This window comes from Dermacentor andersoni, chromosome 1, assembly GCF_023375885.2.
Source record: "Dermacentor andersoni chromosome 1, qqDerAnde1_hic_scaffold, whole genome shotgun sequence".
Classification (NCBI taxonomy): Eukaryota; Metazoa; Arthropoda; class Arachnida; order Ixodida; family Ixodidae; genus Dermacentor; species Dermacentor andersoni.
Window position 1 is genome coordinate 357,135,628 of NC_092814.1, and position 14,212 is coordinate 357,149,839.

Here is a 14,212-nt window from a genome sequence, read left to right on the forward strand (position 1 = left end):
CACCACTTCCATCCCTGTGTGGCCTACATTGTATCACTGCACATGGGAATGCCCGCACCCTCTGGGCTACCATCACATTCCTTTATCCTCACCTTTCTCCCGAGATACTGCACTGACCACCTCAGACCGGCCGGAGCAGCGAAGGTGTATACAGCGGGCACGCGGTGCGGCGCGAGCCCCCCCCCCCAATGGGGCCCTTCCACTCTATACGAGGAAGGCGTGTCACCCCAAAAAGAATAAACCTTTGTCTCTCTCGCTCTCTCTCTGTGCCTCCTCGCGCAGTCTTCAGGAACACTGATGGGACGGCAGGCGCATATGGCTAAGTCGTTTTTCATCGTCGCTCCTCATTCTGTTTTTCTTACCTGCGTTCTCCCCTTACCTTTTACTCCAATGGGAAGTAGCAGGCCTGGGACATGATACTCCGGCCAAGCTCTTCGCTTTACCTCTCATTAAACATTCGCCTCTCAGTTTCTCTTTCCATACAAATGTACCGGTGACTCAACGAATAATAAAAGTCATCGAGCGCTTAATTTGTGCAATCGAGGTTTTCATCCCCCTTCTCCCCTACTTTTGGTGAGTCTGCTATTTCAGTGTCTCAGTTAGTAAAATGAAAGGACATTGGAGGCATACTCAACTACGCCAATCTCGAAAGTGCTGCGATGAAAACTGGGCCCATACTGGAGACGGTATAGCCTGCAGTCGTATAAGTTGCGTTGCGTGGTCACGGGGTGCTGTCAATTGGTGTGCTGATGTGGTAAAGTCACACACTTCATAGATGTGCAACACATTGTCCATGTTTCGTTATTCAGTGTACTGCATTATATCGAATTACCTGCTATTGCTATATAAGCAGTATTCAACGAAATTGTACAACCGATTTCCAAGAAGGATACTTTGACAATCATTATGAGTGGTTGCTACTGGAATTTTTATTTCATTCTTTCGTACGGGTATTTTGTTAAAAAAATTCACACAATTCTTGTCTTTTCTCAGTTGTGTTTTATTCTGCCAGCCACCTTGCGCTAGTTTCCGGCCCAACTGAAGTCTTGCTCTTCACACCCTGGTGGCTCTTGAATAGGGCGGCCTATACCCAGGCGGCTACCGGAAAAGTAATCAGAGAGGGCATGAAAAGCAGACAAATGTTATTTAGCTGATAAGAAAACAGATTGAATGAACGCTTGCGACGAACAAGACACAGTGAGAAATTGTGCTGAAGCCGTTCACGATGATAGATGTAAGCGAATAACTGAGCCTTTCTACAAATCAATTTGCCTTCGGGAAATAAATGATGCGCTTGAAGGATAATATTGATTGCCGCGACAATATTTAGGTAGCTTTTGTTGCTTTATTGCGTAATTCCGTGGAAGACAGAACTCTTAGCCAGAAGATCTGCAGCCGCCGATTCACATCATGTGTTGTCTCCAGCGGACGGCCTGGGCGGAGAAAGTGACTGCCATCCTCCTCTCCCGCAGATGTCACGTGGGGAGAGGGCGGCGAGAGAAGAGGAGCGACATCCACAGTTTCGCCTTAGCGCTATGGTGGGACAGCACGCACAGAGACTAACGCACCCCTTTGAGCCATGCTCGCTAAATAATTGCACAAAATAGCGCCTCTCTGTTTACACAATATTGATATATATATATAGCCGACTTGAGGAGTGCGAGATCTCTCTGTTACCACAATATTGATATATATATATATATATATATATATATATATATATATATATATATATATATATATATATATATATATATATATATATATATCAATATTGTGGAAACAGAGATCTCGCACTCCTCAAATCAGCTGCACAAGAGCACACACATTTTGCGTAGCCGGTGCTAGACCATGCACCACCGGACACGAAAACACGCGAAAGCTACGGGGCAAAGAAAGCCATTCAAGCGTATAATTCACTTCTTAGTGCGATTACCAATCTTCGACTACTTCACGCAATTTTGCTCTGGGACCCTTTTGGTATGTAACCGTCTTCCCAGACCGCTTCTCTAAAAAGAAAAAAAAAAGAAACTCGTTTGCTAGGCGGCATCGGACCTACGTCTCACGGGTACCTAAAGCATAGCAGCCCACCGTTTAACGAATTCCACCACGAATTCACTGAATAGGTACTGCTCTTCATTGACCCAATTTCTCGCCATCTTAGGTCACTGGAAGTGTGCCACTGGATATGCGGACAACTCGCAGCGTGGTACCGTTTTACAACGACAACTGTGTGCCCGCGGTTTGGAAACGAAAAGCTGCTTGAAGCGTGGCAGTCTGCCTTGTGACTAAGTTAACACAGCTACCATAAATGCAACGGGTCCGCCCCGTGAGCGTCATGTACGTGTTTTGCAACATGATTGCAACGCGTTTAATTCGGCCGTCGCGCCGTCATCGTCGTCTTTTTGCCAACGCTTTGACTAATGGAAATCTTCAATCGCACTTCCACCATTACGAGGAGCGATTTTCCATTTCTGTTGTCCACCCCGCTGCATGGTCTATCTATACTGGTTTACCTGCTCCCTAATTCTTCCAAATTGCACCTTAAAGATTAATATGGTACGCCAGATAACAAGGGTGGCCATTATGGCCATCACAGCGATGAGACCTACCAGGGTTAGCGACGTCCTCAATGATGCAGGCGGCGGACGCGCTGCAGCTCTTTGGGATCTTTGATGCCCTGTACCACCTCTCGGAGGCGATGTCGTAGCGCCTGACGATCTCTGAAGTGGTCACTTCTGATAGGGGATAAAGAAGTGCGGTGCAACAGATATTTGGAGAGGAAGGAAAAAAGGCTTAGGATTTATTTGTACATTCGATATCGCTAATAAGGTGCTTTCGACAATACGTGGACCATCGCCTCGTAGCACACAGTCAGAACTGAAATAAAATTAAATTATGGGCTTTTACGTGCCAAAATCTCTTTTCTGAACAGTCATAACTACGGTGCGCGTCAAAGCATAGGCAGTGTTCCGCCGCAAACCCTCTAGTGCGTGATGCCATGTTGAAACGAAGGTCCAGGAACAAACTGTCGTGCACAACACGCACATTGACAACAACAAACTCAGCCTTCCCGCGACATCAGTTAAGTCAGTTCGCTATGTCCGCCTGTCCTCGCGGATCACTGGCAGATTTATCGTCGTGTTCGTGCTCCTCGAACGGTGAGCGACCGATACGCGGTGGCGATGTGTCGATCTGACACAGTACGCCAGGAAGCTGCTGTTGTGTCTCAGAAATGGGTGCTTCTCAACGCTGGTCTGATGAGGAGCTCCGCCAGTGGCGTTGCGGGCGTCACCCATCGAGAGCGCTCGATTCGACACCGCCGAAAAAAAAAAAAAAACGTTGGCGTTCGTCAGCTTGACGTCTGCTGTGCGTTCCACCAGGGTATGCACCACGGTATGTTGGTGCGTCTGCGGATTGTGCATCGTACATTGCGCAACCTTGTTTCCTCTGCAAAAATTATCGAGTAGCGCCAAGCGCACAACGCTCTCACCTGTGGACTTTCTTTTTATACCTCCACGCGGGACGCGCCCTCTGTTCTGCGCACGGCGGCGACGATGGTGCCAGAGAAAACGCGCTTCGAGTTGCGATAAAATTGCCATCACGAAAATATATGTTTTTCTAGCCCTGTATAGCACCTGCACTCGCCACAATGACGCAACGATCTATAGTCCGGTATTATGTAGCCATCTTCGTTTTCGTAACCATTATTCTAAACGCGAACTCCCGTTCAACAAATACGAACACCACGCACCACCATCACCGAGATTTTAACGTGTCCCCTTGCGCCAATTATTAAGTACAGGACACGTTAGGAACAGAGCTATGGGGCGCCTCTAGTGCGTGGCAGTAAGTCTGTGCGGATAGTCTTGTGCGCGCTGCAAGAGACAGCGGGTAGTGGCGCCTGCGCACGCATCTCGGAAGCTGCGGAAAGCAAGAGGCGCCTAAAGCCCCTTAAACTTCGTAAAGTACTGCCACGCTTTGAAGAATGCCGCTTCCTCCTCGCGCGCTCTGGCCAAGGCCGACGCCGCGTCGCTATTGGCCTAATAGCATCACGTGGGCCCTCGCGCCGTGCATCAGCGCCATTTTTGCTCTAGAAGCGTCTACGGAGTGGCGAGGAGCACATGTTGGCGCCGTTGCTACGCTCGAGCAGTGTAGGCGGCGCCATGGTCGAGAAGGGAGCGTGAAAGAGAGGAGAAACAAGGAGGAGTGAAGGCAGAGGAGGAGAGTGTCACTACTTTACGAAGTTTAAGGGGCTTTAGAGGCGCCCGCAGTATAGCGCCACTTAGCAGTCGTCAGGTTTACAGCGTAGCTGCACTTTCATCGTTCCCTTTGCAATGACAGCTCTTGGCTCTATCGAATGTCGGCCGATCAAGTGTGGTCGTCATCGCGTCGTCGCAGGTTCCCCACCGCCAGTATCGTCATCATACCATTCGTTGTCATTATAGGTTAATGTGCAGCGCATTGCAGGAGTTAAACACGAATGCTGTTCTGGGGCAGTCGGAAAAATGAGTGCGTTCGCAGTAAATTATTTGAACTCGCTCAACCAGTTCTTCGGGGGAAACAGGGCAGCTCTCTGCCAAGTGAATCATAAACAAAACAGAACAGCGCGACTCGCAAGTTGGCGCAAATGACGCTTGTTGTCGCCATGCCAAAGTCCATGGCTAACACGCGCCTTATAAATGAGCGACGCCTTAAAATGGCAGTAAGTGCAGGCTTCTCTGCATAGTGCATCTTAAGGCGAAAAATCCAACTGTGGCGAAAGCGGAAGATAATTCTCGACAAGCGAGATCGGTGCTATATTCTAGAAATGTCATTATTTAGCCATCACATGTTAAAATTCTTCAATGTATTTCCGTCAACCTATCACATGCAGCATGTGTATGACCTTGCGTCATGCTCCACGGTGCACATTCCTACATCTTTACATCGCAGCTGCCCATGACATCTTTAGAATACCGCCGCAAATAATCTTGTTACCGACTTTTTCATCAAGTATACTAGCCGCCTGATTTATGCAAGCAGGCAATCCTTCCCCCCAATACATTTTCCGCAGACTCGAACGCAGTTATCAAGTCGGTGTTCCATCATTGTCAAGACTAATTTCTCTTCTAACTCTTAGAAATCATGCCCGTCAAACGAATGCATTCGCCTCCACGCATCAGTTGCGCCTATTCTAGACGACCATGCAGTCTTGGATGTCATACCTAGCTGAATAGTAAGGAAATAATCGTCGTTATATATTTTATATTGTATTTGTAGACTCCTGTTCATTATCGAACATTTTTTTCTTCTCTCAAATCGAATATTCAACAAGCAGCAACTGCAAAATGATTTTACTCCCTAATTCATAATAACCTCTCCACCCTCTAATTTAATTTTACATAGAGGGTAACTGTAATAAATAAATAAATAAATAAATAAATAAATGCCCCGAAGTTGCTTAGTGGCAATGTGGCGTTGAGCTGAGGAGCTTCAAGTGGCGGTTTGAATTCCGGCCACGGCGCCCGCAATTCATTGCGGGCCAAAAACGCTCGTTTACCAATTTTAGGTTCACCTTATGGGGCACCATGTGGGCAAAACGAGTCCGAAGTTCCTGACTACGGTCTGCCTCATAATAAGATTTTGGTTTATGGCGCGTAACACCCCTGAATTCAAGAGAACTCCCAAGCCATGCTTTTCAGCATGGCACGACAAATAAATCAATGACATTACTGCTGCTTTTTGTATCGTACATAGAGACGATCCCACGGGCTCAAACGCGGACACCTGTGAATTTTTGTAGGGGGCATATTAGGATATTCACACCCACTCTTTGGCAACACTGCGCGCGATCTCAACAGACCCGTTGGCCGGTCTTACGTGTGACACCCCCTATGGTGTAGATGCAACCTTCAAGCAGGACGGCAGCGAAGTTGCTCGTGGCCTCAGGCATGCCGGGTAACATTGAGAACCTCGCTGTCCTCACGTCGAACTTCTCCACTGAAAAACGGTGAATGAAAAGTGCCAATAAAAACGAGTCAGAATGCTTGGCTCGGCTTCAGGGTCGAGAAAAATAAGAATAAATCGACATAGCGGAAAGACGGTACAGCGCAGAGCTCGAGTTTCTTTACGCCCTTTGCGATAAACAGAATTGGAAAAATTATGCAGATCTCCTGCATTGCTGGAACCGGCACAAGATAACTTTCGCATCTATTCCGCCGATGCGGCCGACCGGTGTGCCGGTGCTCCATGCCAACCCTCCTCCTCCTCCTCCCTCAGCGCACGAGGTGTCTCCACTTTAAGGCCCAGCAACAAGGAACAAGTTCCCGACGATTTTCGGCGTTAAGCGGCGGACGTCTGCCGGCTTTCATGCTGTACCAGACATTTCGTGCGTCGACGATGTGATCTGGCATGGGCAGACTTCGGCGTCGAGCGAGCGTCGCCCCCTCGTCACATTAGAGAGTTACAGCTTAGCGAGCCAGCGTAGGCACCACTGTGCAAGTTGTACCGCGCATGCGCACTGGCGTCTACGCTGGCCCGCTGAGCTGTAACTCTCGATTGTTCGTGGTTATGCCCGCCGATGCAAAATCTTTGGGAAACGTGATCCTTGCGGTTGAGGCGGCTTAATTACGTCATCGCATGCGCCAACCAATCGTCGCCGCTACGCGTCCTCTCCTCACTCTGACGTATTACTGGCGTCAACCAACGGCCGAACGAAACACTCGTTTCTCTCGCCTCCTTCCTCTGGGCGCAGCCCTTTTCCCCCATCGTCACTGCTCGCAACCTCCCCTCCATCACCGCCGACCACAACAACTGAACCCGCAGGAGAGCCCTAACCTTCGTTTCCGTCGCGTTTCAAATTAAATCTGCAGTCTCAACTGAAATCGTCAGTTGACGCTTATCTGTTGTACCAAGATTCGTCTGTGATATGGCACAGTTTATTAAAAAGGCACATTCAGGCTTCCTATCACGCATATATTCAGTTCCGGTCTCAAAATTGCTTCGTGCACCTAATAGGACAGTTAAATGAACACCAAAATCAAGCTATATTGAAAAATTAGGCCTCTTTAAAAAACAATTCACCATTCGTAGTGCGAGCACAACTTTCGTAATCGAGGAAATAGCAACAAAGGAAAATTGAAGTGGCGCAATCTATTTTTGACTCTGGTACACCTCATGTGACGCCAGCGCTGGCTGATTCACTAAGAGTGGCAAAGGAGTGAGGTCATATGGGGATCACGTCACTTGAAGCGGGCGATTCAAACCGAGGAGCAGCAAGGGACCAACGGTGACTATATTCTATGCAAAAAAGTCGCATATCGGCACACAAAAAACTATGATAGACTTCTAGAGAAATAATCTATCGGTATAATTCGGCCTAATCGGTTGACCTATATTCGAAGATCCAGCTTTTGCGACAGTTAAAAACTAACACTCTTAACAGCAAGAGGACGATCGTTAAACTAGATATGACTCAAATAGATAATAAGGGTGGTGACGCCATCTGGATCTTCACGCAATACTTAATTCTGTAAATACCAATTGAATGGACAAAAGACAAAAAGCTTCAGTATCCGGTTATAGAGGTCCTGCAGCACATATATTAAAAGGTGAGAGACTTGCCCGATAATAAAGCCTATCAAACTTAGTCATAACGTATAATCAATCCCGGCCTCTAGCCGTCGTATTTATTGATAAGTCAGAATGTACGGCCAAAATACGCAGTGATTACGTCCCTAAAGGAAAACGCAAACAATCTTTCTAGACAATTGCGTGCGCTCAGCAGTATGCCGCGGGAGTAATTTGTGGCTCGGTTTGTTTATGAGGGCATAGTATAGGCGACTGGACGGGTTCATTAAACATATTCCCAAAAGTGTTTCAGAGCACCTTTATTATGGTCGGCGAAGGAATACCGGAGACGTGCGGATTGGCCAGAAAAGACCCGGAAATTTTGCCGCTCCTGTTGCTCGTCTTAACTTAAATAAAAATAAATGTGTCCTAATTCACGGTAACTTGTTCTAAATGATAATATTATGATGGAAAAATAACGGTATGCGAAACATTTACATCGATGTGAGTAAAATTAGCGGTAGGCAACAACATTAAAACAACGAGTCTCATGCAATGTAGCCGCACCATGCCGAATGACCGCGAAAGTGGGTGCATTTTGCCCAGAGCAAATTTTCAATAACATCGATGCTGCGTTGACACATGACGAAGACAATTTTTAGCGCGGTAACGATTTACAACAAATAAAAGCATACTGGAACAGCGAGTCATGACGAAAACGATGCTTAGCGCGGTAACGATTTACAACAAATAAAAGCATACTGGAACAGCGAGTCATGACGAAAACGATGCTTAGCGCGGTAACGATTTACAACAAATAAAAGCATACTGGAACAGCGAGTCATGACGAAAACGATGCTTAGCGTGGTAACGATTTACAACAAATAAAAGCATACTGGAACAGCGAGTGTGGGTGCCGTCAAAGCCGCCCATGATGTACAGCGTCTCGTTGTCGGCGACCACCATGAGGCCACGACGGGGCGAGGAGATGGCTTGCAGCCGGGTCCAAACATCGGTCGACGGGTCGTAGCACTCGACGGTGTCGAGAATAGCGCGACCTGTGAAGCCTCCCACGCTGCAGGCGAGAGTATGGTAATGGTAATAATCATCATCATCATAGTTAAGCATACACTATGATTAGAAATCTCCCCTACGGATCTCTATCTCTTCTATGCGTGAATATTGAGGATACTACTCCTTTAAAGGTGAGTGAGGAAAGGACACCACGCCCCACTAAAGGGTCCCTAAAACGGTTCAGGCAAATTTCGTAGACGTGTAGGGTACATCGTCCGTTGTTTTATTTGGTGCCATCGTTGTCATCGTGTATAAACAACTCGCCCACCAGCACCGGCTCGGTACAGCTACAGTAAGACCATCGCGCCACAATTTAAGTGAAGCGTCTCATATTAAGATAGCTACGCACGATTACAAGTTAGCCTGCTCCCCAGCCATGCGTTTCCTCATCAACTCGTTCGCCGAGTGATCGGGGCTAGGCTCCGCCTTCACTGGCTCTGCGTCATAGTGCGACGACGTCTTGTCTACTTCCGGTTGTCCTGGAGCAACCGCGCGAAGCCTCTCCAACCTCTCCGCGAGCCGCCTGGCCGTCGATCCCCAGCGAGAGATATCCAAGCAGCGTGCGTTGCGAGTGTTCTGTCGCAGTGTAGAGCGTGTCCGGCATTCCAATAACCACAGGCGAGCTGGGCATTTTGTTAAATCCCCTCTGTACTACTACCGCTGTGATGAACGAGCTTTAGCGTAGACGCAGTAGACGTACGTGAGCGGCCTTATCGGCCTGCACGGCCCAGCCACTTGATGGCACAGAGCTTGAGCAGCCAGACAAAGCACTGGTATTAGTGTAACCAAGTATCAAACATTTTACACATCTAAGGAGACAATGTGTTCGTGGTTACGCTCCTGTCAAACATGTACACCAGCAGCAACGTAGAATACACTTGGTTACTGTTATAGTGCAGTAGTAGACTTCAGTTATTGCTACATTAGCTCTGTTGGTTGAACTCTCTGGCACCAGGTGAACGTGAACGGCACGGTGCATACCGTTCACGTTTGCGCCTCCGCACATTTCGTAACACGCCCAGTCCGACACGCTAACCTCTAAAGCAGTAGTAAACCTCCGGCGTGACGTGACAGCCGCAAACGCGTAGATGCTGGCGTTGATCGGATACTGACAGCCGCATGCGTCGCAGCCACTCCGCTCGCACGTGGCCTTGCAGAGGAGCACTGCGGCGCACCTTGACATGTTAGCGTTCGCAATATTTACAGACCACAACGTAGCAAGGGCGATCCATGGGGCTCGCGAAAAGAAAGGGAGAGACAAACACTCATCGCACAGATCGCGTCAAAAGCAAGCCCAAGCGTAGTAACACAAGCAAACAACACTTGCTGTGTGCCGGAGGTGCATGAGTGTCGTGATAGAATGTCGTTATGTATTTTCTGTCTGTTATATTTATTGCGACAGCAGTTATATAGACACTCCTGCCGCATTTCTGCTGTCGTCGTCGGCGTCACCGTGATGTTCCGTATAAGTCCAAGGGCGATAACACCGTCGCCGCTAGTCGTATGCTGTACGTGCGAGGGAAAGCAGGCGAGGGGGGGGGGAATCCGACGATCGTGGCTCAATCTGGCGAGCACGAAGGAAGAAGGCGGAGAGAGAACAAGTAGCAACTGCACACTTCGCGATAGGCGCGACATTTAGGGGCGATTTACGCTCGAGCCGCCCATCGCCGCAAGCCGCACCGCACGCGGGCGGTTCGTGAAAAGCGGGCGGTCGTCGCGATAGGCCACAATATTGCATTTACGCTGAAACCGCATGGTGCCGTGCGGTTCGAATGCGCCCTCTGGTTGTCAAAAACAGGCAACCAGCTACTGGCAACATGCAACAGCGAGTTGTCAGCCTCATGTGCTGGCGACCAACTAAACTTCACGCCGTGCCAGGATTTTGTTATTACGTTTGTTCTTTTATTAGTTATTGTTTTTATCAGCTCGAGCGGTTCACATGTGCCGGCATCCGCACTCTGATTTGGGGATGCGACGTCTGTTGAAAGCTGGCAACCGTTCGGCCGTGTGCAGAGCAAAGCTGTTCGAAGTCGGCAACTATCGCAAACAGCAGACGACACTGGCATTTCTTTGTCGATGTAGGTTGAAGCTTCCACATCATCATCATCATCAGCCTGGCGCCTTTTTTTATTCGGATTTTGTTGCTTTCTTTATGGAGGACTACGGTGGTTGTGGAGCCGCTATAGATATCTTTCAGTATTTTTACATACGGCTCGTCTACACCCTGATTCCGCAATGCCTCCATGACTGCTGAGGTTTCGACTGAATCAAACACTTTCTCGTAATCAATGAAAGCAATATATAAAGGATGGTCATATTCCGCATATTTTTCTATCACCTTATTGATAGTGTGAATATGGTCTATTATTGTGTAGCCTTTACCGAATCCTGCCTGGTCCTTTGGTTGACGAAAGTCTAAGGTGTTCCTGATTCTATTTGCAATCACCTTAGTAAATACTTTGTAGGCAACGGACAGTAAACTGATCGGTCTATAATTTTTCAAGTCTTTAGCGTCCCCTTTCTTATGGATTAGGATTATGTTAGCGTTTTTCCAAGATTCCGGTACGCTGGAAGTCCTGAGGCATTGCGTATACAGGGTGGCCAGTTTCTCTAGAACAATCTGCCCACCATCCTTCAAAAAATCTGCTGTTACCTGATCGTCCCCAGCTGCCTTCCCCCTTTGCATTGCTCCAAAGGCTTTCTTTACTTCTTCCGCTGTTACCTGTGGGATTTCGAATTCCTCTAGACTATTCTCTCTTCCATTATCGTCGTGGGTGCCACTAGTACTGTATAAATCTCTATAGAACTCCTCAGCCACTTGAACTATCTCATCCATATTAGTAATGATATTGCCGGCTTTGTCTCTTAACGCATACATCTGATTCTTGCCAATTCCTAGTTTCTTCTTCACTGCTTTTAGGCTTCCTCCATTCCTGAGAGCAAGTTCAATTCTATCTATATTATACTTCCTTATGTCAGCTGTCTTACGCTTGTTTATTAACTTCGAAAGTTCTGCCAGTTCTATTCTAGCTGTAGGGTTAGAGGCTTTCATACATTGGCGTTTCTTGATCAGATCTTTCGTCTCTTGCGATAGCTTACTGGTATCCTGTCTAACGGAGTTACCACCGACTTCTATTGCACACTCCTTAATGATGCCCACAAGATTGTCATTCATTGCTTCAACACTACGGTCCTCTTCCTGAGTCAAAGCCGAATACCTGTTCTGTAGCTTGATCTGGAATTCCTCTATTTTCCCTCTTACCGCTAACTCATTGATCGACTTCTTATGTACCAGTTGCTTCCGTTCCCTCCTCAGGTCTAGGCTAATTCGAGTTCTTACCATCCTATGGTCACTGCAGCGTACCTTGCTGAGCACGTCCACAGCTTGTATGATGCCAGGGTTATCGCAGAGTATGAAGTCTATTTCATTTCTAGTCTCGCCGTTCGGGCTCCTCCACGTCCACTTTCGGCTATCTCGCTTGCGGAAGAAGGTATTCATTATCCGCATATTATTCTGTTCCGCAAACTCTACTAATAACTCTCCCCTGCTATTCCTTGTGCCTATGCCATATTCCCCCACTGCCTTGTCTCCAGCCTGCTTCTTGCCTACCTTGCCATTGAACTCGCCCATCAGTATACTGTATTTTGTTTTGACTTTACCCATGGCCGATTCCACGTCTTCATAGAGGCTTTCGACTTCCTGGTCATCATGACTGGATGTAGGGGCGTAGACCTGTATAACCTTCATTTCGTACCTCTTATTAAGTTTCACAACAAGACCTGCCACCCTCTCGTTAATGCTATAGAATTCCTGTATTTTACCAGCTATGTTCTTCTTAATCAGGAATCCGACTCCTAGTTCTCGTCTCTCCGCTAAGCCCCGGTAGCACAGGACGTGCCCGCTTTTTAGCACTGTATATGCTTCTTTTCGCCTCCTAACTTCACTGAGCCCTATTATATCCCATTTACTGCCCTCTAATTCCTCCAATAGCACTGCTAGACTCGCCTCACTAGATAACGTTCTAGCGTTAAACGTTGCCAGGTTCATATTCCAATGGCGGCCTGTCCGGAGCCAGGGATTCTTAGCACCCTCTGCAGCGTCGCAGGTCTGACCGCCGCCGTGGTCAGTTGCTTCGCAGCTGCTGGGGACTGAGGGCCGGGGTTTGATTGTTGTGTTCATATTGGAGGTTGTGGCCAAGTACTGCACCAGGGTGGCCAATCCTGCTCTGGTGAGGGAGTGCGTTACCGGTTCTGGTCACCGGGATCAGGCCACACTCCAGGCCTGTTTATGCAATTTTATCAACACGCGGATTTTTTTTTTATCCGGTGGAAAATTGCGCGGCACCGGGATTCGAACCACGGACCTCTTGCACGCGAGGCGGGTGTTCTACCTCTACGCCACCGCGTAGGTGGAGTAGAGCTTCCACGTCATGCGAAAGCTTCCACGTCATGGCGAAAATGCGACTATTGCACTGTCACGTTCTGTGCTGCATGTGTGGCGTTGACGTGGTGACCCACCTTTGGAACACTGCGCAGTCATCTTACCTGTGCCGCTTCTTTGTTTGTTTATTGCTACTGCATAACGTTGAGACAACCTACATCGCTTTGGACTCGGCTGTGTCCGGCGCGATGGCGCATTTTTTGTAGCTGTGCTAGCGAAAGCTTGTGTTGTGTACAAGCGATGCACCACCGCTCCTCGGCTGGACGAAGCACCAGCGCGGAAGAAACAGGAAGCGACCCCGCCCTGAGTCGAGTTCCAAGAATTCTCCGTCACCCCCAGCATCTCGGCCACCGGACAGGGACCGAGAGTTTGCCCCCCTTGAACACATGCGGCTCTCGTCTGCGTCTTTTGTAGAGAATAAACTCAGTCTCTTTTCTGCCACCAACCGATGTGGATTCCTTTCACGGACGGGGCCAGACCCTGTACGTAACAGCTTGCGAGAACGCGCCTACACGAATACACAGGTGTATCTAAGCCAATGACCAAGGGATCTGTCGCAGCAATAGCGTAGCAGGCTGAAGCGCAGCAGCGTTATCAATTATCATAATCTTATACAGATGGTTCTATTATCGCGGAATACAGCTGTGTTGATTGACAAGTCACTTCATCACACGTACACGAAACGTAACATCGATGCATTAGAAAGAATTCAGCGAAAAGCTGTACGCTTTATATTTTCTAAATACCGTCCAACTGACTCACCCTCAAAGTTAATGAAAATGAATAATATACAAACACTAAAATTGCGAAGGAAAATTCAAAGGATTAAGTTCCTCTATCTGCTTCAGAATAATCAGCTATCTATTAATCCGCAGCAATACATACAGCCACTAACAGGGCGATTTACAAGGCACCGGCATGCCAAGTCATTAACTCCCTATTTTGCCAGGACCAACACCTCTAAATATTCCTTGTTTCCTCGCCCAATAACCGAATGGAATAACTTGCCCATATCACTTCTTATTAACACTGAAAGCATTGAATGCGTTGACACCTGACCATGCGACAGCTGAAAAATGTTGATTGCTTTTATATCTTGTTTTGTTGCAGTGTTTCTGAAATTTTTATTTTTTATTTTCCTGCAAT

General features: G+C 47.9%; 1 protein-coding gene across 1 annotated transcript in view; it reads right to left on the minus strand.

Annotated features, from left to right (window-relative positions):
- Positions 1–947: 947 nt before the first annotated feature.
- LOC126516731 (uncharacterized) overlaps positions 948–14,212 on the minus strand; it is a 29,188-nt gene continuing 15,923 nt past the window's right edge. The window contains exons 6-9 of the mRNA XM_055063821.2: positions 8,448–8,626; positions 5,863–5,982; positions 2,613–2,738; positions 948–1,098 (exon numbers count right to left, since the gene is read on the minus strand). Coding sequence (XP_054919796.1) covers positions 1,085–1,098; positions 2,613–2,738; positions 5,863–5,982; positions 8,448–8,626 — 439 coding nt within the window. The 3' untranslated portion in view covers positions 948–1,084. The remainder of the gene's footprint in view (positions 1,099–2,612; positions 2,739–5,862; positions 5,983–8,447; positions 8,627–14,212) is intronic.